This window comes from Rhinatrema bivittatum, chromosome 16, assembly GCF_901001135.1.
Source record: "Rhinatrema bivittatum chromosome 16, aRhiBiv1.1, whole genome shotgun sequence".
Taxonomy (NCBI): domain Eukaryota; kingdom Metazoa; phylum Chordata; class Amphibia; order Gymnophiona; family Rhinatrematidae; genus Rhinatrema; species Rhinatrema bivittatum.
Genome location: NC_042630.1, coordinates 3812950 through 3835787, shown reverse-complemented (window position 1 = coordinate 3835787; position 22838 = coordinate 3812950). Strand labels below are relative to the sequence as shown.

At 49.8% G+C, this 22838-nt stretch overlaps 1 protein-coding gene across 2 annotated transcripts; it reads right to left on the bottom strand.

Annotated features, from left to right (window-relative positions):
* Positions 1-780: 780 nt before the first annotated feature.
* Positions 781-22607, bottom strand: LOC115078005 (deleted in malignant brain tumors 1 protein-like). Of its 2 annotated transcripts, XM_029580545.1 has the most exons (7): positions 21710-22607; positions 20761-20953; positions 14196-14516; positions 11890-12219; positions 7955-8272; positions 6324-6449; positions 781-2429 (listed from the first exon to the last, which is right to left on the bottom strand). In XM_029580545.1, exons 2-7 carry the CDS (start codon positions 20822-20824, stop codon positions 2371-2373), a joined length of 1218 nt encoding a protein of 405 aa, XP_029436405.1. In that variant the 5' UTR covers positions 20825-20953; positions 21710-22607; the 3' UTR covers positions 781-2370. The 2 variants fall into 2 exon arrangements, with proteins under 2 accessions (XP_029436405.1, XP_029436406.1); XM_029580546.1 differs by having other exon boundaries at positions 20764-22607.
* Positions 22608-22838: the final 231 nt, after the last annotated feature.

Below are 22838 nucleotides of genomic sequence, written 5' to 3'. Positions count from 1 at the left end.
TAAAAGGTCACCTGTGCACATAAAACACTGTTTTACCTGCTCAAATCCCTTCGAAAAGTGCCCTCAAAGGGAGCAATTAAATGAAATTATGAATAGTGTAATGACCACAGTGCTTCCTGCTTATGCCGAGGACGGCACTGATCTTCATAGCAGGGGCATTGCTAGCTGAGTCAGCAGAAAGGGTGATCAATCGCCAACAGTGCAAAACTGACCCTCCCATCCCCAGACTGCCAGACATGAATCCAATAAATACCTAAACATATACATACATCACTATATCATACATTACCATGCAATATTATATGTCACCATATTACACTATAGAGACAGACTGCAATGACCCTTCTGCAGACAATAAAGATAAGAGGATTTACATCCAGACAACAACCAACAAGGACTGAATTCCACAGTCTGGGTGGACAAATATGTGTGAGAGTAGCTTGCTTGTTGCGGCGGTTACTACACCGAACCAATTAAGCCTGATACTTCACTTTGAATGCATATCTAGCGCAGCTCACTGCTTCAACGGCAGTGGGGGAATGAAGAAAAGAGTATTTAAATTCAGACAACAACCAACAAGGACTGAATTGCACAGTAAACAAATAAGCATGGGAGTAACTTGCTAGTTGAGGTGGTTACTACCCTAAACCTAAGCCTGTTACTTCAACTTGAATGCATATGGTTGCGTTCGTGCCTGTTCTCGCCCTCGCTCCACCCTCTCTACATTGTGGCAACTCCCTTTGGGTCTGACGGACAGATGCTGCCATGGCTTCTTCTCGCCATTTTCTTCCTGGAATCCCAGGCCTGGCCTGACGCTGCGGATCTGCCATGTTCCTGATGATGTAAGGGCGCGCGCGCTCCAGACTCTGAACCAGCAAAGGCGTGAACCTCGGGGGTGTCCCCCCCGTCCAGGACACGAGTGAGAAACATCAGCGGTCAGCAGAGACGAGCACAGTCCGGAGGCATTCCCGCTGACTCTCCAGGACACGAGTGAGAAACATCAGCGGTCAGCAGAGATGAGCACAGTCCAGAGGCATTCCCGCTGACTCTCCAGGACACGAGTGAGAAACATCAGCAGTCAGCAGAGACAAGCATGGTCCAGAGGAATTGCCGCTGACCCTCCAGGACCCGAGTGAGAAGCATCAGCGGTCAGCAGAGACGAGCACAGTCCAGAGGCATTCCCGCTGACTCGCTGACTCTCCAGGACACGAGTGAGAAACATCAGCGGTCAGCAGAGATGAGCACGGTCCAGAGGCATTCCCGCTGACCCTCCAGGACATGAGTGAGAAACATCAGCGGTCAGCAGAGACGAGCACGGTCCAGAGGCATTCCCGCTGACCCTCCAGGACATGAGTGAGAAACATCAGCGGTCAGCAGAGACGAGCACGGTCCAGAGGCATTCCCGCTGACCCTCCAGGACACGAGTGAGAAACATCAGCGGTCAGCAGAGACGAGCACGGTCCAAAGGCATTCCCACTGACCCTCCAGGACATGAGTGAGAAACATCAGCGGTCAGCAGAGACGAGCACGGTCCAGAGGCATTCCCGCTGACCCTCCAGGACATGAGTGAGAAACATCAGCGGTCAGCAGAGATGAGCACGGTCCAGAGGCATTCCCGCTGACCCTCCAGGACATGAGTGAGAAACATCAGCGGTCAGCAGAGACGAGCACGGTCCAGAGGCATTCCCGCTGACTCTCCAGTGGCTTCAGCCACAGAGAAAATGGTAGACACTTTTTTCTCTCTACAGAAACCAAAAACTGATGTTAAAACAATAAAGTGAAGGGATCTGAAATTGGAGTCCCAGGGGCAGCAACATACACACAGGTCTTATTCATGGATCACCTATCTCAATGATCTTAACATATATCTACTTTTTACTTATATTTTAACAAATTCTAAGAATAAAATGCAGGAACCTTTAATTATGGCCTCACCCCTTCTTTGTAAAAAAAAATGTTTCCATACGTTCCGTACTTCAGTTCTCCGTGCTGTATTCATGCTTTCTGTGTATCAGTGTGACGAGTTAATGAGGTATCAGCATTCTGCCCAAATGAGGGGAAGGAACTATGATGATGATCAGCACAGCAGCACCCCCTGCCCAAAATACCCTGATTTCAATTGGCAGGAGCAGCTGAGTGGGATCTTTAAATGAAAAAAAAAACAACTTCATAGTGCTGATCACCTCTGGTTACAGAGTCAGTTCTTATTAAAAAAAGAAGAGGAAGTTTGGTAATCCTGCTGTTTTCAAACAAAGACCCAACCTTACAATCAAAACACAAGGGCAGAGAGGTGTGGTTTCTGAGTGAGTCAGGAAACAGCTGGGCTGCTGTGCACTGAAGGGGGAAGCTCTCCTATTCCTCTTCCTCCTGCTAAACCTCAACCTCCTCTTCCACGGCCCCCTCGGATCTCCGAAACCTCCGGCGCAGTTCTGGGGAAAAAAAAAAACCGAGAGTTTTGAGACTTGATGCAGAGAGTCCAGAAAGAGCTTTCCCTAAAAATCTCTGGCACTGCGGAGGGGGAGGGGATAAATGCAGATCTCCGGCTGCCCAAATAGCGCTGGGTGGGGAAGGAAGAGCCGCAGGACGCAGTTTCGTACTCGGTGACCTCATGGACTGCTTTTCCCAGGGGAAGCCATCCTGGCAATGATTTTAGTGAGGAAGGGATAAGGGGCTTAACAATGTCCCAGGACCAAGGAACTTTAATTAAAAAAGGGTCAGAGCGTGAGTCTCATGCGGAGAGCGTGAAGTGCAACATAAGGAAAGCGTGCAGGATACACAGGAAGATGGGAGGGGAGAGAAAATCCATACTGAGCTTCAAAAAAGCCTGGGATAAGCACAGAGGATCCTCAGAGGTGGGGGAGTGAGGGGTAAAGCCTGGGATAAGCACAGAGGATCCTCAGAGGTGGGGGAGTGAGGGGTAAAGCCTGGGATAAGCACAGAGGATCCTCAGAGGTGGGGGAGTGAGGGGTAAAGCCTGGGATAAGCACAGAGGATCCTCAGAGGTGCGGGAGTGAGAGGTAAAGCCTGGGACGGGCACAGAGGATCCTCAGAGGTGGGGGAGTGAGGGGTAAAGCCTGGGATAAGCACAGAGGATCCTCAGAGTGGGGGAGTGAGGGGTAAAGCTTGGGATAAGCACAGAGGATCCTCAGAGGTGGGGAAGTGAGAGGTAAAGCCTGGGATAAGCACAGAGGATCCTCAGAGGTGGGGGAGTGAGGGGTAAAGCCTGGGATAAGCACAGAGGATCCTCAGAGGTGGGGGAGTGAGGGGTAAAGCCTGGGATAAGCACAGAGGATCCTCAGAGGTGGGGGAGGGACAGTCTGTATTATTACATTAGGAAGAAGTTATCTCATTCTCTGTCCACCGACTTTTATCCAGGACTGACCTAATCCACATGTTGTTAATATTCAAGAGCTGACACTTCCCTTTATCACTGCCTCATAGCAAAATGTGTTCTTTGATCAGGGAGAAGGAAGGTTACATAATTTCTCAAAAAGCCAACAGGTTAGCTCAGCTCCTTTTGATGAGGCTTCCTGATTTTCCGTTTCTTTTCTAACCTTTACATAAGAACATAAGAAATTGCCATACTGAGTCAGACCAAGGGTCCATCAAACCCAGCATCCTGTTTCCAACAGAGGCCAAACCAGGCCATAAGAACCTGGCAAGTACCCAAACACTAAGAAGAACCCATGCTACTGATGCAATTAATAGCAGTGGCTATTCCCTAAGTAAAATTGATTAATAGCCATTAATGGACTTCTCCTCCAAGAACTTATCCAAACCTTTTTTAAACACAGCTACACTAACTGCACTAACCACATCATCTGGCAACAAATTCCAGAGTTTAATTGTGCATTGAGTGAAAAAGAATTTTCTCCGATTAGTTTTAAATGTGCTACTTGCTAACTTCATGGAATGCCCCCTAGTCCTTCTATTATCCAAAAGTGTAAATAACCAATTCACATCTACTCATTCAAGATCTCTCATGATCTTAAAGACCTCTATCATATCCCCCCTCAGTCGTCTCTTCTCCAAGCTGAACAGCCCTAACCTCTTCAGCCTTTCCTCATAGGGGAGCTGTTCCATCCCCTTTATCATTTTGGTAGCCCTTCTCTGTACCTTCTCCATCGCAATTATATCTTTTTTGAGATGCGGCGACCAGAATTGTACACAGTATTCAAGGTGCGGTCTCACCATGGAGCGATACAGAGGCATTATGACATTTTCCGTTCTATTAACCATTCCCTTCCTAATAATTCCCAACATTCTGTTTGTTTTGTGACTGCTGCAGCACACTGAGCCTTTATTAATTATTTCAATAGAAATGGAAATTGTGCCCATTACATTAGCAGAGCTACCATCTCATCTCTGGCCCGCAGGTGGCACCAGCGCTCCATGAATGAGACACCCAGCGGCTCGTAGCCCAACTTACTTATGGGAGCCTTCAGAGATTTGCCCTAGGACGAGGAAAGATAGAGGGAGGGCAGCCAGGAATGCATCCCTGGCAGAGAAATCTGCTGAGGCCTGTTGTAATTACCACCTGCACATACTGGAAAGGCTGCTCTCTTTTCATGTTTGAACTGTGGGGAATCTGAGCAGTAAATAAGAAGGGAGGTTCAGGGAAAGTTATTTTGCTCTGCATGAGGGCAGTTGGGGAGCTGGAAGGAATTGGACGGGTGGGAGTGGGGTGGGCGGTAGAGGTGGGATCAGGGGGAAATGAAAGGGCTGTGACGCAGGCTTTCCTCCACGGGCAAGGCGTCTGCCTGCAGGCATTGCTCGCTCAGCTTGCCCCATCCACCCCCCCCCCCCTCGCAGAAGCAAACTTTCTCGATCCTGGGGCTAGCGTTATCGCACAATGGGGTCGATGTAATAAGACCCGAGGCAAAACAGGCGCTAGCTCCGAGTGCGGGTTTCGATCACCGCTTGCGGCTAAGGCCGGCGCTTCCACGGGATATTAAAAAAATAATAAATTACGCAAACGGTTTGTGTTGCAGGAATCCGCGCGCTCATGAAGAAATGTGCGTCCCTGAGCTCGGTGAGGCCCCGTGTAATAAGCAGCCGCGTCCACGCCGATCATCGGCGCGTAAAAGCCAGCAAGCGAACGGGTCTCCCTACTCGGTGAAGGTGTCGCCCCGGAATGCATTTTTAATATTTCCAATAACTGAGTGCCATGACCTCTGTCACCTGCCAAGCCTTCGGCCGGGCTGCAGGCTACACCACAGCATCGGGAAGAGCCGCACGGACACGCAGCCGCACCACAGAGCGAAATGGCCCTGACCGTGGCAGTAAAAAAACCCGCACTAGCATTAGCAAGGCTCCTGCCTCGCCCATGATTGGGAAATCGCCTCCTTTCCATGCCATTAGGATGCGTTTGCGCAGAAAAAAGTGCATTTGTGCGCACTTTTTTTCCTGGGCAGAAAACCCCGTATAGGGCTTTCCACGGGAAGGCACGCGGCAGCTTCAGCGCGCGTTAGTCCGCGGCCCCGCTGAGTGGTATTTATGTGCATGAGAGACGATGAGACGGCGGTGACGTTATGGAGTCAGATGGGATTGCTTTGTAATTTTATCCCGCGCCTCTGCCAGGGCTTACGTCGGACGTGACAGGTAGCGTGCTCTCCTCTCCTGGCACTGCACCCTTCTCTTCGCGCACTCCTGGGCCGAGGAAAGAAGACGCGCCTTGACACGGGTTTCCATACTGAGCGCCCGTTTTCCTCACGCACACGCAGCCACATCCTCTGGGCACCCGACGCAGTATTTAAACGAGGGGCTGCATGAAAAAGGACGCGCTGGGGAGAATTGTGCGTCGTTAGCGTCGGGCGCCCCCAGTTACAATGAGCGCGCGGTACAATCCTCCGCTTTTACCCCGCTCTTGCAGAGGCTGCTGAAGACGCCCATAGCTAAGCGCCCCGTGCTGTGGACATGTGAATTGTGCGTCCAGAATGTTTGCTTTTAATCAACACCACAAGCAGTAGATTTAAGTGTCACAACAATACTGAGTAGGAGGAGCCGCAGAGGACGGCGTCTTTACATTTCTCATGAGCCCTTGACCCACAGATTGACTTTACGCCACCTCTGGGGCTGGAGTTAAACTTGCTGCATTAAAAGGAGCTCGTTGGGCGCCTCATCCTCACGGCATTTACATGTGAAGGGCGCTAGCAGCTACAAAACTGTGGGCAAGAGATTTGGATGCGATGAACTCTCCTTATTTCATCGGGTGCTAGTCTAGCGCGTCCAAAACGTGCACCCAGCTGCTCGTAAACCTGTGCGCTAGGCTGGCGCGCTTTATTGCCCCGGCTCTTCCGTAGGGTGCGCATTGACTGGCTTACCCCTCTCGTGCTTTTTGGAGCTGCTCCTCCCTGTAATGAAGTAGCCGAGGTGAATCGCTGCGAAGGTGCAAAAGTAAAAGATGCCACGGAGCAGCACAAACACCACACTCCACTGGGACAACGGACCTGCCAGGATGGGAGAAAATATATCAGAGAGTTAACAAACAATCCATCCAGGATGGCTTAGACATAGGGGATCCTGCCAGGAGGCTACAGAATGAACTACATCTCCCCAGGTCCCTCCCAGCCCCGTCTTTCTCTGACTCTAGATGACCTCCCGAGGTCCCTTCCAGCCCCATCTTTCTCTGACTCTGGATGACCTCCCCAGGTCCCTCCAAGCCCCATCTTTCTCTGACTCTAGATGACCTCCCGAGGTCCCTTCCACCCCATCTTTCTCTGACTCTAGATGACCTCCCAAGGTCCCTTCCAGCCCCATCTTTCTCTGACTCTAGATGACCTCCCGAGGTCCCTTCCAGCCCCATCTTTCTCTGACTCTGGATGACCTCCCACGGTCCCTTCCAGCCCCATCTTTCTCTAACTCTAGATGACCTCCCAAGGTCCCTCCCAGCACCATCTTTCTCTGACTCTAGATGACCTCCCAAGGTCCCTTCCACCCCATCTTTCTCTGACTCTAGATGACCTCCCAAGGTCCCTTCCACCCCATCTTTCTCTGACTCTAGATGACCTCCCACGGTCCCTTCCAGCCCCATCTTTCTCTAACTCTAGATGACCTCCCAAGGTCCCTCCCAGCACCATCTTTCTCTGACTCTAGATGACCTCCCAAGGTCCCTCCCAGCACCATCTTTCTCTGACTCTAGATGACCTCCCAAGGTCCCTCCCAGCCCCATCTTTCTCTGACTCTAGATGACCTCCCAAGGTCCCTTCCACCCCATCTTTCTCTGACTCTAGATGACCTCCCACGGTCCCTTCCAGCCCCATCTTTCTCTAACTCTAGATGACCTCCCAAGGTCCCTCCCAGCACCATCTTTCTCTGACTCTAGATGACCTCCCAAGGTCCCTCCCAGCCCCATCCTTCTCTGACTCTAGATGACCTCCCGAGGTCCCTTCCACCCCATCTTTCTCTGACTCTGGATGACCTCCCGAGGTCCCTTCCACCCCATCTTTCTCTGACTCTAGATGACCTTCCGAGGTCCCTTCCAGCTCCATCTTTCTCTGACTCTAGATGACCTCCCAAGGTCCCCCCAGCCCCATCTTTCTCTGACTCTGGATGACCTCCCGAGGTCCCTCCCAGCCCCATCTTTCTCTGACTCTAGATGACCTCCCGCGGTCCCTCCCAGCCCCATCTTTCTCTGACTCTAGATGACCTCCCCAGGTCCCTTCCAGTCTCATCTTTCTCTAACTCTAGATGACCTCCCGCGGTCCCTCCCAGCCCCATCTTTCTCTGACTCTAGATGACTTCCCCAGGTCCCTTCCAGTCTCATCTTTCTCTAACTCTAGATGACCTCCCAAACAGCCCCATCTTTCTCTGACTCTGGATGACCTCCCCAGGTCCCTTCCAGTCACATCTTTCTCTGACTCTAGGTGACCTTTAAATTCCCTTCTAGTGTCATCGTTCTATGATTTCCATGGCTCTCACACATTTTACGATTTCAATTCATGGCAGTAATTACCTCCACAGATGACCCCAACATTATCCCCTGAATTAGGAGATAGTGCCTGGCCTGAGATCAGCAGCCCGCAGTCAGACAGTTGAGTTTCTGACCCACTGCAGTAGGTAGCCTTCAGCCACATCAAACCAGGGCCAGGTCCAAAGTAATCATTTCTCATCACTCTTCTGGCCTCGCCACATCTTAGTTGCTTGCAGACCACCTGGGCTTCCTCCATATCCCAGTGGAACTGGGAGGCAGAGCCCCAGGTGCCCTTGTACCGCACCTCCACTCTCCCATCACAGCTGCTGCTTCCATTCACAAGGCGCAGCTCCAGGCCACCTAGGAACAGGACGGCAGATCAGAGGAAGCCCAGAACACAGTCAAAAAGGAAGGCGTTGGCAGAAGGAAATGCCAGGGCTGGTGGAACCCAGCTCGACTCCCAGACAGAGGCTTTAGGTTCATGTCTGTTTCTCTGATACCAACTCAGGGGGATTCATTTTGCTAGAGTTACCTAGCACAGGCTGAGCCTACCCAAGTTTTTTACCCACAATGCACTGCCTGGAGTAGCAGGAATGAGCAGTCCATGCACTGTATGCAGTAAAACCAGGACCAGCTCAGCTTTTCTCGCGTGACATGGATTTGGCTGATAAGATGTCAAATGAACAATCCAGGAACATAAACACCACACCGAGATGTCAGTTCAGAACCCAGGACTGGATATGCCCGTGCGGCTTTCTGCTTTATCCATGGAGTGGTGGCAGCAAAGATATGCAAATCTGAATATCAGGATTGGCCAGCTCTCTGAGACCCTCGTTTACTGCGGGTTATGCCAAGAGTCAGCAGGCCAACACTTACAGGCCGATGCAATAAGATGCGCAGTATAACGGGCGCTCGTATGGAGGTTTCCTAAAATGCACATCCACTTCTCCTGGGTGCCCGATGCCTTATTTAAATGATCTGCCACGCTCAAAGGACGCGCTAGGTAAACATTGTGTGCCCCTAGCACTCAGAAGCATCGGGCGCCCAGGAGCCATGGCTGTGTGCGCCTCTCTTGAAGGTCCTGTGTCTCCTCGCCCTCCATCAACAATCGATTTTAAATCTATTTTAATTTTTGTTTGGTGAATAAAAAGGCATTCGCTATTCGTGATTGAATTCTTGATATCAAGCCTGCTTGTGTGATGGCTGTAGAAATGTGACTTTTGAAATTAAGGGACTTGTTTTGGTTGAACTTTGCCCCCTGCCAAATTCCCAGAGGTGGGGAAGGGGTTTAGCGTGTTGTTGTTTTTTTTTTTAATGTGTTTTATTTCAAAAGCAGTATTTTTTGTTTTTCCATGAGCCCTTGACTCGCAGTATGACCTAGGCCAGCTCCGGGGCTGGAGTTAAATTGCCGCATTAAAAATTGCGCGTTGGGCGCCCAGTGATTTTCTGCATCAGGGGGCAATTGCTCAAAGCCTCCTCAGCATGGAATCCGCACGCGATGAGCGCTACTGACCCAACGTTTCTTTGTGCAACCAAATAACTGCAAATGTGTTGTAATCCGTAACATATAATATGAAAACAACACCGCACTAGAACGCTGACAATTATTCCAAGTGTTCCCAATCACTTTTTACATTAAATATATTTTTTGTATTTTAATAATTTGATGTATTTTTTTGTCAAGGTAAGGACCTCCTATAATGTCAATGAGAGTACAAGGATCCGTACTCACAGTCTCTGGTGGAAACTTCCACAATAAGATTTCTATTGGCGTATCATTTTTGCCCTCAAATCTTTATAATCATCGGTCCAACCTTAATTTCTAAATTTTTTCTTTAAACAAGCAATATTACTTAAATTTCTTATATTAATGTGCTTTGACGTTATAAAACAGAATAGCACTTATCAGATGAAGGAAAGCTGGATTGTAGCCAACATATCGCACAACGAGCTGCCCGACACGGCTCTTGTTTCGTCAACTGCTTCCTCAGGGGCTCTCGATATGTAGAAAAGTTTGACTACAATTGATGTTCACTTGAAATTTACTTTTGAATATAGTCAACGGCAGATATCATTTTTGGACATTCTGATTACTAAACATTGTAATACAATTGATACGACGATCTATCGGAAGCCTATTGAGCGGAATAATCTGCTTCGTTACCATAGCTTTCACCCTACTGCTTTCAAAAATGGCCTTCCCATCAGTCAATTTTTTAGACTACGGAGAATCTGTTCCACAGATAAAGAATTTAAAACTCAATCACATATTATGGCCTTGAAGTTTTTTGAAAGAGGCTATCCTTGGGCAGTCGTGTATAAAGCATATAAATGGGCTAAATATTCTTCTCAATCAGCCCTTTTAGAATACCAGTCGAAGCATGAGAATACAACAAATGTATGTGTATTACAACACTCCGATAGATCTCATTCAATTGCAGCAAGCATTCGGAGACATTGGCACGTCTTACAGTTACATAAAAACATTTTTACAGATCCACCTTTGATCTCCTATTAAAGAGGGAGAAACATCCGGGACCGTGTAGTCCATGTATTACCAACTTCAAGGAATCATAATAACATCATGGGTTCACATAATAAATGTAACTCTTGTGAAATGTGTTCTCAAGCGATAATTGGCGCAGAGTGGCAGCATCCAATTACGGGCAGAATATATAAAAAAAAGATACATAACCGATTGCACCTCTAAGAATGTGGTTTATGTGATCCAGTGTTCATATCCTTTGTTATATATTAGACGCACCTCTATACCAGTTAAAATCAGGCTGAGAGAACACAGAAGTCGTTTGAACACCCAGTATTTAGAAGCCCCGTTGGTGAAACACTGCATGGAATTTTTTCATTCCTTTGATCAACTGCAGTGGACAATTTTGGACCAGTTGACATCTTCAGAACGGGGAGGTGATCTCCGTTCTTTACTGAATTATACTGAACAAAAATGGACTTTTACTTTGAAGTGTTATACACCATTTGGCATGAACGATTCAGTTGAATGGCTTACGTTGCTTTGAAGAACAGCTATGTTAAGCTTTTGATTGGTTTCTCTCGGCATGTGTTCTGATTGGCTGCTACAACAGTCTATGGTAGGGTTTGAAAATGATGTCATCATTACAAAATGGAGGTTTACTATGAGGAAATGCTGTGGGACTTGTTACAAGCAGAACTGAAGAAAAATATCGTGCAAAGTATGTATGTTTGGATTGCTTAAAACTTTCTTTTTTGAACAGTTAAATGATCCTTTATTCTGTTTGATTTTTGTAGTCAAACTTTTCTACATATCGAGAGCCCCTGAGGAAGCAGTTGACGAAACACGAGCCGTGTCGGGCAGCTCGTTGTGCGATATGTTGGCTACGATCCAGCTTTCCTTCATCTGATAAGTGCTATTCTGTTTTATAACGTCAAAGCACATTAATATAAGAAATTTAAGTAATATTGCTTGTTTAAAGAAAAAATTTAGAAATTAAGGTTGGACCAATGATTATAAAGATTTGAGGGCAAAAATGATACGCCAATAGAAATCTTATTGTGGAAGTTTCCACCAGAGACTGTGAGTACGGATCCTTGTACTCTCATTGACATTATAGGAGGTCCTTACCTTGACAAAAAAATACATCAAATTATTAAAATACAAAAAATATATTTAATGTAAAAAGTGATTGGGAACACTTGGAATAATTGTCAGCGTTCTAGTGCGGTGTTGTTTTACACGTTTCTTTGGACACGCGTTTTGGATGCGCTAATCCCCTCGTTGCATCGGGAGTTCTGCTAGCGCATCCAAAATGCACGTCCAACCGAGCGTGAACCTGCGCGCTAGGGCTGAACGCACTTTATTTCGTTGGCCCCTTAAACTGGAAAAGGTCCGCCTCCTTCCCTCTCCCCCATGCCTCGGATACCCCCGCTCTCTGTGCATAACATGAAGGGATGATCTCACCCTGAGCAGCAGGGTCCCCTCTTACCTGAGTCAGGGGCACAGCTCACGTTGGCATCCCCGTTACGTTGGCAGTCAGTCCCACCAGACCACGTGCTCGCCCCACACTCTGACAGGCTGGACTCGGAGCCAGCGCAGAAGGCTGAGGTCAGCAGCCAGGACCCTGAGTGGCTGGGACTGATGGGGCCTCCTTCGAGCTCTTCCAGGGCAGAGCCGCACTTCAGCTGCTTGCAGACCACGGCAGCGTCCTGGCTCCCCCAGTCCTTGTCGCAGACGGTTCCCCAGTTGCTCCCGATATTAACCTCAAGGAGCCCCATACAATTGCTTTGACCACCGACCAGCCTCACATTGGAAATACCTGGTGGGGAGGGAGGGGGGGGGAAATGAAAGAGAGGACACCTGAAACAGGTCCAACGGGTGTGAAGGGCGGAATATAAATCAGAAAAGCACCTGCAATCTGCAAAACAGCCAACAGATGGCAGCATTGCTCCACCAATAACTGAAAATTAGGGCACCAGATACAAGAGGGTTAATTTATTTATTTATTTATTTATTTAAGTTTTTTTATATACCAACATTCAAGACAGAAGTCCCATCATGCTGGTTCACAAGGAACAGGGGTGCACAATATAATAAACTTTACAATTTGAACAATAGTGCAGAAAAGCAGTTACATGTAACAGGGAAACAATAACTTGGATTAAGAAGGAAAAAAAAGATCAGATAATTATATATGTAAATGATAACATTGTAAGAGGTGGTTATTAATGCTATAACTAGCGAAGCATGATGATTGAAGGGAGTTAAATGATATTGGAGTTAGGAAAGTTAATCATCACTGCCCAGTCTTCTAACCAAAGTAACTAGTAAAGACAGATCTAGACCAGTATCTGGAGCTGGGGGGCTTGTTTTCTAGTTAACTTCCTTGGTTTATTTATTTATTTATTTAATAAGAACATAAGAAATTGCCATGCTGGGTCAGACCAAGGGTCCATCAAGCCCAGCATCCTGTTTCCAACAGAGGCCAAACCAGGCCTCAAGAACCTGGCAATTACCCAAACACTAAGAAGATCCCATGCCACTGATGCAATTAATAGCAGTGGCTATTCCCTAAGTAAACTTGATTAATAGCCTTTAATGGACTTCTCCTCCAAGAACTTATCCAAACCTTTTTTAAACCCAGCTACACTAACTGCACTAACCACATCCTCTGGCAACAAATATTTAATAATTTTTATAAACCGAATTTTTCATGCGAACATATCAAACCGGTTTACAGTAGGTGACAAATATTCATTTAAAAATATTTGCATTGATAGATGGCCGGTTACTGTGCTGCCTGTGGTGGAGGAGTTTAGTGATTCATCATTGCTGGGTTGTTTAAGAGGGCAGGTTAGATATCTGCCTGCTTCTGATCCTGAGGCAGCCAAATGCTAGCGCTCGTTAACTTTTCAGATCATTATAACCGTGGGTTACGCTAAGTCTGAAAGGCAACCTTCGTTCCCGGCACCTGTGACGTAATCCGAGATTCTTGGACAGCGAGCACCGGGAGCCACCTCAGCTTACTCTTCAGCTTTAAGTACCTGATCCAATGGCCAGAACTAATTATAAAAACTGCTCTCTTATTAGCAATGCCCTCGTTTTCTGATGCAACGTTAGGGAGCGCTGCGTTAATCACAACGCCTCTAATGATTGCTTTGTAAAATGGGCGTAAATGTATATCATTAATGTATTTATTGTCAATAAAGTTTATTGTATTTATAAAACAAGACTGGTGGCTAATTATTTAATAAGTTAATGGCTGTTAGTATCTTGGCTTACTGAGAGTCAGCTGACTGCTTGGTTGGTCGGCTGCTTAGTAAGATATTTGGATAGTTGGTTAAGTTACTGGTTTGCTAATAACTTACTAGTTGGTTCATGAGTAATTTGTAGATAAGAATTTTCCATGCATCCAAAGCAGTAATATTACATCCCATGCTGCTATCACAGTGATGCGTAGTGGCTATTCCCAGTTAATTAGCTAACTGGTTGGTTAGTAGCTCCACTGGCCAACAGATAAACTAGCTGGTTGCTTAATACTATTTGTCTGGTTATTAGGATGTTTTCGTATTAGTTTTGTTGGTAACCAGCACGTACTTAGTGTCCACGTTAGATGGATTTTGGGCTGGCGGTTGGTTAGTTAGAGCGTGAGATGGTTTATTGCGTAGTGACTGGTTCATGGTTAGTTAGTGGGTAAGGATTAGCCGGTAAGTAAGTGAGATTGTAGGCTAGGGAAGGAGTTAAGTCAGTGGCAGTTGGCTGGTTAGTGAGTTAGGAATGGGATATTTACTGTACCAGAAGGCGAGCAGATGACTCCCGCGTCCCACTGGTGGTCTGTAGGCGTCCAAGACAGGGCCCCCCGGTCGCAGGCTGACAGCTCTTTCTCCGGGCCAAAGCAGTCGATCTCCGACAAGCAGTGAGGCCCGCTGCCCGCCCCGAACTGGGGGTCGGTGAGGGACTCCTGAGCGGGGCCACAGCCCAGCTGGGCGCAGACGACGGCCGCCTGCCGGATGTTCCACCTGTCCGGGCACACGCTCCCCCGCCTGCCATCGTAGGTGACCTCCAGCCGCCCCTGGCACCTGGAGCTTCCTCCCACAAGCTGCACCTGGGAAATGCCTGGCAGGAGGTGGGAAGGGGAGAGAAAGGGGAAGGCGTTAGGTCCTCTCTGGGGCACAGTCACCCACTCTCTGGGCTCTGAAGCCACACGTTCCTTGCCCAGACCTCGGCCGCAGTCTCGGGAGGTGCGGGGTATGCAGAGGCGGTCAGGCGCTTATTCTGCCCTGGCCCCCGGCCCCCTCCCCTGCACGTTGGGATCGTCTTCCTCGTCAGATTAGCTCTCGTTCCGCAGGAAGATGCAGGCCTGGCGAGCTCCCGCTGCCGAGAGAAGAGCACTGGGCTGGGGATCCTGTGCGTGGGGGCGGGGGAGAGCCCCTGCACTGAGAGGTAAGAGTGAGGGGCGGCGAGGATCAGACTCCTCTCTACCTGTCCTCATTTGTACTTCTCATGTAGTCGCGCTTTGCATGTTTGCTGCTTGTATAGGATTTCATATTTGTGGTCCATCGTTTCGGGGGATCTCTCATGATGGGGAAGGCAAAAGCAAAAGTAATTTACGAGAGAGGAGAGAGAGAGGAGAGAGAGAGACTTCTGGCTGTGCGCCATCAGCAGACTTCCTGTGGTGGGGAGGAGGGCTCGGCGCCGGGGCAGCAGGAGCGAGGGGCATCGGCAGAGCTGTGGCGCAGGGAGGGGATCTCAGCCGGCACTGAAATCATTTCTTCTCTTACGCTTTTTATTTCAGGGGTTCTCTCCTCCCAGGAGAGGAGGAGAAGCAGGTAAAGCTTTAACATGCATTTCTGTAACATCTGGGCTTTCAAAAGCAAATCCACAGCTCTTGTACCTACCTGGAAATAAAAGTTACTGAAGATTGGTCGATGTCCTGCTCCCAGTCTGCCCTGGGCTGTGACAGCTCTAGAAATCAGGACCTACCCCCCCCCCCCCCCCAGATTATCTGCAGAACCTCTGGGGCCCCTCCCCACATCTGAAGAAAATGTCTCAATTCAGGCAGTGCGGGACTTACTGCAGAGAGGAAACAGCGCACAAAGCTCAGGCAGTTTTCTGCTTCCTGCTGTGGTAAAAAGCAGGTTGCTGCCCCCATAAGTGCCCTCCACCTCCTCTCCAGGGGCGCTCCACCTCCCCCTCTCCCCCCTCCCTCGCCCCCACCCTGAGGGAGACAGAGGGGGAGGTGATACAGGGAGTGAAGAGCAGGTGAGGGAGAGAAGGAGCAAGGGGACAGGAGAAGGAAGCAGGAGAAAACGGACAGAAGCAGCAGGATGAGAGAAGGTGAAGGCAGGATAAAGTGGCTTTCATTTTAAAGAGCACAGAATGAGAGTAAGAAAGCTCAGGGTGACCGAATCATCTCTGCTTATAGATTGCGCTGTCTTCCTATTTCTTTTTGCATTTTTGCTTTTCGCTCCGTCCCCTGCACTGTGGGGGCAATATTAGATTTTTTGTATTTTTTTGGGAGGGTCGCATGCTGGGACCTTGGCTCTCTGACCCCCACCAGCCTCCCCAAAGTCCACGCTGTCAAAATTGTCCACTCAAGGCACAAACTCTTCAATCTGCCATGCTCCCTCCTCCAGACTTTAGAAAGCAATCCCCTGCCACATTTGTGGCACCCTTGCCTATTTGTTTCTTACTCCTAGGTCTCCTTTCTTTTTTGCTTTTTTTTTGTCTTCAGATGGTACTTTTTTTTTTTTTTTTTAATCACTTTGGGAATAAAAGGTCTGCATTTTTATTAAGCTCATGCCCATCTCCTTTCCTGAGTCTTCCTCTTCAGCTACTCCTCCTAGCATTCCTTTCACACACATTGACACACATTGACAGCCCTTCCCACCGCAAACTCACGCACACGGATAGCGTTCCCACACAAATCCTAGCACCCCCTTCCCAACACAAACACATGAAGTCTGACATCCCTACCCACCCACATGCATGCACCCTGATAGCCTTCCCAACAGAAACACACAAATCCTAGCACCCCCTTCCCAACACAAACACATGAAGTCTGACATCCCTACCCACCCACATGCATGCACCCTGATAGCCTTCCCAACAGAAACACACAAATCCTAGCACCCCCTTCCCAACACAAACACATGAAGTCTGACATCCCTACCCACCCACATGCATGCACCCTGATAGCCTTCCCAACAGAAACACACAAATCCTAGCACCCCCTTCCCAACACAAACACATGAAGTCTGACATCCCTACCCACTCACATGCATGCACCCTGATAGCCTTCCCAACAGAAACACACAAATCCTAGCACCCCCTTCCCAACACAAACACATGAAGTCTGACATTCCTACCCATCCACATGCATGCACCCTGATAGCCTTCCCAACAGAAACACACAAATCCTAGCACCCCCTTCCCAACACAAACACATGAAGTCTGACATCCCTACCCACTCACATGCATGCACCCTGATAGCCTTCCCAACAGAAACACACAAATCCTAGCACCCCCTTCCCAACACAAACACATGAAGTCTGACATCCCTACCCACTCACATGCATGCACCCTGATAGCCTTCCCAACAGAAACACAGAAATCCTAGCACCCCCCTTCCCAACACAAACACATGAAGTCTGACATCCCTACCCATCCACATGCATGCACCCTGATAGCCTTCCCAACAGAAACACAGAAATCCTAGCACCCCCTTCCCAACACAAACACATGTAGTCTGACATCCCTACCCACTCACATGCATGCACCCTGATAGCCTTCCCAACAGAAACACACAAATCCTAGCACCCCCTTCCCAACACAAACACATGTAGTCTGACATCCCTACCCATCCACATGCATGCACCCTGATAGCCTTCCCAACAGAAACACACAAATCCTAGCACCCCCTTCCCAACACAAACACATGAAGTCTGACATCCCTACCCATCCACATGCATGCACCCTGATAGCCTTCCCAACAGAAACACAGAAATCCTAGCACCCCCTTCCCAACACAAACACATGTAGTCTGACATCCCTACCCACTCACATGCATGCACCCTGATAGCCTTCCCAACAGAAACACACAAATCCTAGCACCCCCTTCCCAACACAAACACATGAAGTCTGACATTCCTACCCACCCACATGCATGCACCCTGATAGCCTTCCCAACAGAAACACAGAAATCCTAGCACCCCCCTTCCCAACACAAACACATGAAGTCTGACATCCCTACCCACTCACATGCATGCACCCTGATAGCCTTCCCAACAGAAACACAGAAATCCTAGCACCCCCTTCCCAACACAAACACATGAAGTCTGACATCCCTACCCACTCACATGCATGCACCCTGATAGCCTTCCCAACAGAAACACAGAAATCCTAGCACCCCCTTCCCAACACAAACACATGAAGTCTGACATCCCTACCCACCCACATGCATGCACCCTGATAGCCTTCCCAACAGAAACACACAAATCCTAGCACCCCCTTCCCAACACAAACACATGAAGTCTGACATCCCTACCCACTCACATGCATGCACCCTGATAGCCTTCCCAACAGAAACACACAAATCCTAGCACCCCCTTCCCAACACAAACACATGAAGTCTGACATTCCTACCCACCCACATGCATGCACCCTGATAGCCTTCCCAACAGAAACACAGAAATCCTAGCACCCCCTTCCCAACACAAACACATGAAGTCTGACATTCCTACCCACCCACATGCATGCACCCTGATAGCCTTCCCAACAGAAACACACAAATCCTAGCACCCCCTTCCCAACACAAACACATGAAGTCTGACATCCCTACCCACTCACATGCATGCACCCTGATAGCCTTCCCAACAGAAACACACAAATCCTAGCACCCCCCTTCCCAACACAAACACATGAAGTCTGACATCCCTACCCACTCACATGCATGCACCCTGATAGCCTTCCCAACAGAAACACACAAATCCTAGCACCCCCTTCCCAACACAAACACATGAAGTCTGACATCCCTACCCACTCACATGCATGCACCCTGATAGCCTTCCCAACAGAAACACAGAAATCCTAGCACCCCCTTCCCAACACAAACACATGAAGTCTGACATCCCTACCCATCCACATGCATGCACCCTGATAGCCTTCCCAACAGAAACACAGAAATCCTAGCACCCCCTTCCCAACACAAACACATGTAGTCTGACATCCCTACCCACTCACATGCATGCACCCTGATAGCCTTCCCAACAGAAACACACAAATCCTAGCACCCCCTTCCCAACACAAACACATCTAGTCTGACATCCCTACCCATCCACATGCATGCACCCTGATAGCCTTCCCAACAGAAACACACAAATCCTAGCACCCCCTTCCCAACACAAACACATGAAGTCTGACATCCCTACCCATCCACATGCATGCACCCTGATAGCCTTCCCAACAGAAACACAGAAATCCTAGCACCCCCTTCCCAACACAAACACATGAAGTCTGACATTCCTACCCACCCACATGCATGCACCCTGATAGCCTTCCCAACAGAAACACACAAATCCTAGCACCCCCCTTCCCAACACAAACACATGAAGTCTGACATCCCTACCCACTCACATGCATGCACCCTGATAGCCTTCCCAACAGAAACACACAAATCCTAGCACCCCCTTCCCAACACAAACACATGAAGTCTGACATTCCTACCCACCCACATGCATGCACCCTGATAGCCTTCCCAACAGAAACACACAAATCCTAGCACCCCCTTCCCAACACAAACACATGAAGTCTGACATCCCTACCCACTCACATGCATGCACCCTGATAGCCTTCCCAACAGAAACACAGAAATCCTAGCACCCCCTTCCCAACACAAACACATGAAGTCTGACATCCCTACCCACTCACATGCATGCACCCTGATAGCCTTCCCAACAGAAACACAGAAATCCTAGCACCCCCTTCCCAACACAAACACATGAAGTCTGACATTCCTACCCACCCACATGCATGCACCCTGATAGCCTTCCCAACAGAAACACACAAATCCTAGCACCCCCTTCCCAACACAAACACATGAAGTCTGACATTCCTACCCATTCACATGCATGCACCCTGATAGCCTTCCCAACAGAAACACACAAATCCTAGCACCCCCTTCCCAACACAAACACATGAAGTCTGACATTCCTACCCACCCACATGCATGCACCCTGATAGCCTTCCCAACAGAAACACACAAATCCTAGCACCCCCTTCCCAACACAAACACATGAAGTCTGACATCCCTACCCCACCCACATGCATGCACCCTGATAGCCTTCCCAACAGAAACACACAAATCCTAGCACCCCCTTCCCAACACAAACACATGTAGTCTGACATCCCTACCCATCCACATGCATGCACCCTGATAGCCTTCCCAACAGAAACACAGAAATCCTAGCACCCCCTTCCCAACACAAACACATGAAGTCTGACATTCCTACCCACTCACATGCATGCACCCTGATAGCCTTCCCAACAGAAACACACAAATCCTAGCACCCCCTTCCCAACACAAACACATGAAGTCTGACATCCCTACCCACTCACATGCATGCACCCTGATAGCCTTCCCAACAGAAACACACAAATCCTAGCACCCCCTTCCCAACACAAACACATGAAGTCTGACATCCCTACCCACCCACATGCATGCACCCTGATAGCCTTCCCAACACAAACACATGAAGTCTGACATCCCTACCCACTCACATGCATGCACCCTGATAGCCTTCCCAACAGAAACACACAAATCCTAGCACCCCCTTCCCAACACAAACACATGAAGTCTGACATCCCTACCCACTCACATGCATGCACCCTGATAGCCTTCCCAACAGAAACACACAAATCCTAGCACCCCCTTCCCAACACAAACACATGAAGTCTGACATCCCTACCCACCCACATGCATGCACCCTGATAGCCTTCCCAACACAAACACATGAAGTCTGACATCCCTACCCACCCACATGCATGCACCCTGATAGCCTTCCCAACACAAACACATGAAGTCTGACATCCCTACCCACCCACATGCATGCACCCTGATAGCCTTCCCAACAGAAACACACAAATCCTAGCACCCCCTTCCCAACACAAACACATGAAGTCTGACATCCCTACCCACCCACATGCATGCACCCTGATAGCCTTCCCAACAGAAACACACAAATCCTAGCACCCCCCTTCCCAACACAAACACATGAAGTCTGACATTCCTACCCACCCACATGCATGCACACAGTTTTTCATAATGGGAAGTTTGCAAAAAAGAGTTTCCAAAATAACTTACTACCTGATCCGTAAGCCCCGGCGTGGGACAGGAGGAGGACTGGGTACAGACACTTCCAGGCCATGTTCCCCCCCTCGACTGGCTAGCAAGAGATGATGCAAAGCCTAGGCTGGCTTCTTTCCTCTAGATTTGTCACCATGGTCCAGCCTGTGACACCAAGGGCTGGGCAGGGAACTGACAGTCACATGACATCCTGGCAACAGGTCCAAGAGTCAAGAAAGAGAGAGAGAGAGAGGGGAAGGATTGCAGAGCCTTTACCACGAAGTCACAGACATTCACACCCACGGCGCCCTCAGCAGCGTGCAGCCGGCCGTGCTCTGCGGCTTTTTATGCGCAAATGAGGGGGCGCGCGGAGGGAGCAGAGGCCGGAGGACCCAGACCTCGAGATGCCCCGTGCCTCGGGTTTAAAAACGCTATGTGACATCATCAAGCCTTTAAAGATGGCTGCCTGCTTCTCCAGCTCCTCCCCACACTCCTCCTCCCACATCTCCCTCCCAGCTCATGAAATTACGAGTTTCCCTTTGGCTGAGCAGCGACGGGAGAAGGATGGGGAGGGAGGAGCGCAAGGAATATTCAGGGGCGGTCCCCTGAGCAGGAGGGGGAGGGCACACATGAGGGTGAGGCTGTGGGCCCGGAGGATGCCCGCTCCACCCTGGCTCCAGCTATAAGGCTGTAAGCTCTCCGGGACAGGAACACGGTGACTGTAAGCTCTCAGTATTGTTACGACTTGCGCTGGTTCGAGGTTTTTTGGTGGTTTTGCTCTCTTACCCCCCCCCCCTCCCAATGAGCGAGGGCGGTGGGACCCTGAAGGGGAAGGGAAGGCTCTTTGCAACCCAAGAGCCTGCGGCTGAGAACGCTGCTGCTGTGCGAGGACCTCATCGCTTCCTGCAAACGCATCGTCCCCGGCCTTCATCCCCCTCACAGCTCCAAAGGCAACTCCCCGACTTACATGTTCAGGTCACGTCACCCCCAGCGCCAAGGTGAAGGGGGCACAAGCCGATGGAGCGGGTCTCACCTGCACCCTTCCTACTCTCTCACTGCCCCGTCCCTGCGCCCTTCCTACTCTCTCACTGCCCCTGCGCCCTTCCTACTCTCTCACTGCCCCGTCCCTGTGCCCTTCCTACTCTCTCACTGCCCCTGTGCCCTTCCTAATCTCTCACTGCCCCTGCGCCCTTCCTACTCTCTCACTGCCCCTGCGCCCTTCCTACTCTCTCACTGCCCCGTCCCTGCGCCCTTCCTACTCTCTCACTGCCCCTGCGCCCTTCCTACTCTCTCACTGCCCGTCCCTGCGCCCTTCCTACTCTCTCACTGCCCCGTCCCTGCGCCCTTCCTACTCTCTCACTGCCCCTGCGCCCTTCCTACTCTCTCACTGCCCCTGCGCCCTTCCTACTCTCTCACTGCCCCTGTGCCCTTCCTACTCTCTCACTGCCCCTGCGCCCTTCCTACTCTCTCACTGCCCCGTCCCTGCGCCCTTCCTACTCTCTCACTGCCCCTGCGCCCTTCCTACTCTCTCACTGCCCCTGTGCCCTTCCTACTCTCTCACTGCCCCTGCGCCCTTCCTACTCTCTCACTGCCCCTGTGCCCTTCCTACTCTCTCACTGCCCCTGCGTCCTTCCTACTCTCTCACTGCCCCTGCACCCTTCCTCCTCTCTCACTGCCCCTGTGCCCTTCCTACTCTCTCACTGCCCCTGCGCCCTTCCTACTCTCTCACTGCCCCTGTGCCCTTCCTACTCTCTCACTGCCCCTGCGCCCTTCCTACTCTCTCACTGCCCCTGCGCCCTTCCTACTCTCTCACTGCCCCTGTGCCCTTCCTACTCTCTCACTGTCCCGTCCCTCCCTTTTACCACTTCCACGGGCCTCATCCCAAAAGCACTTTTTTCCCCCATCTTTATTGAACAAGGCCCGGTATCGTCTTCCGGCCCAGAAAATCTCCGAATCTGCATCCAAGAAGTGGAAGGGAGAGAGAGAGAGACAGAGATTAGAGAGAGAGAGGAACGTTAAGATCCGGGCCTCCTGCTTCTTAAAATACCTTCCTTGACCTGTGATGTGGTTGAAAGCGAAAGCAGCAGGGGGGAGGA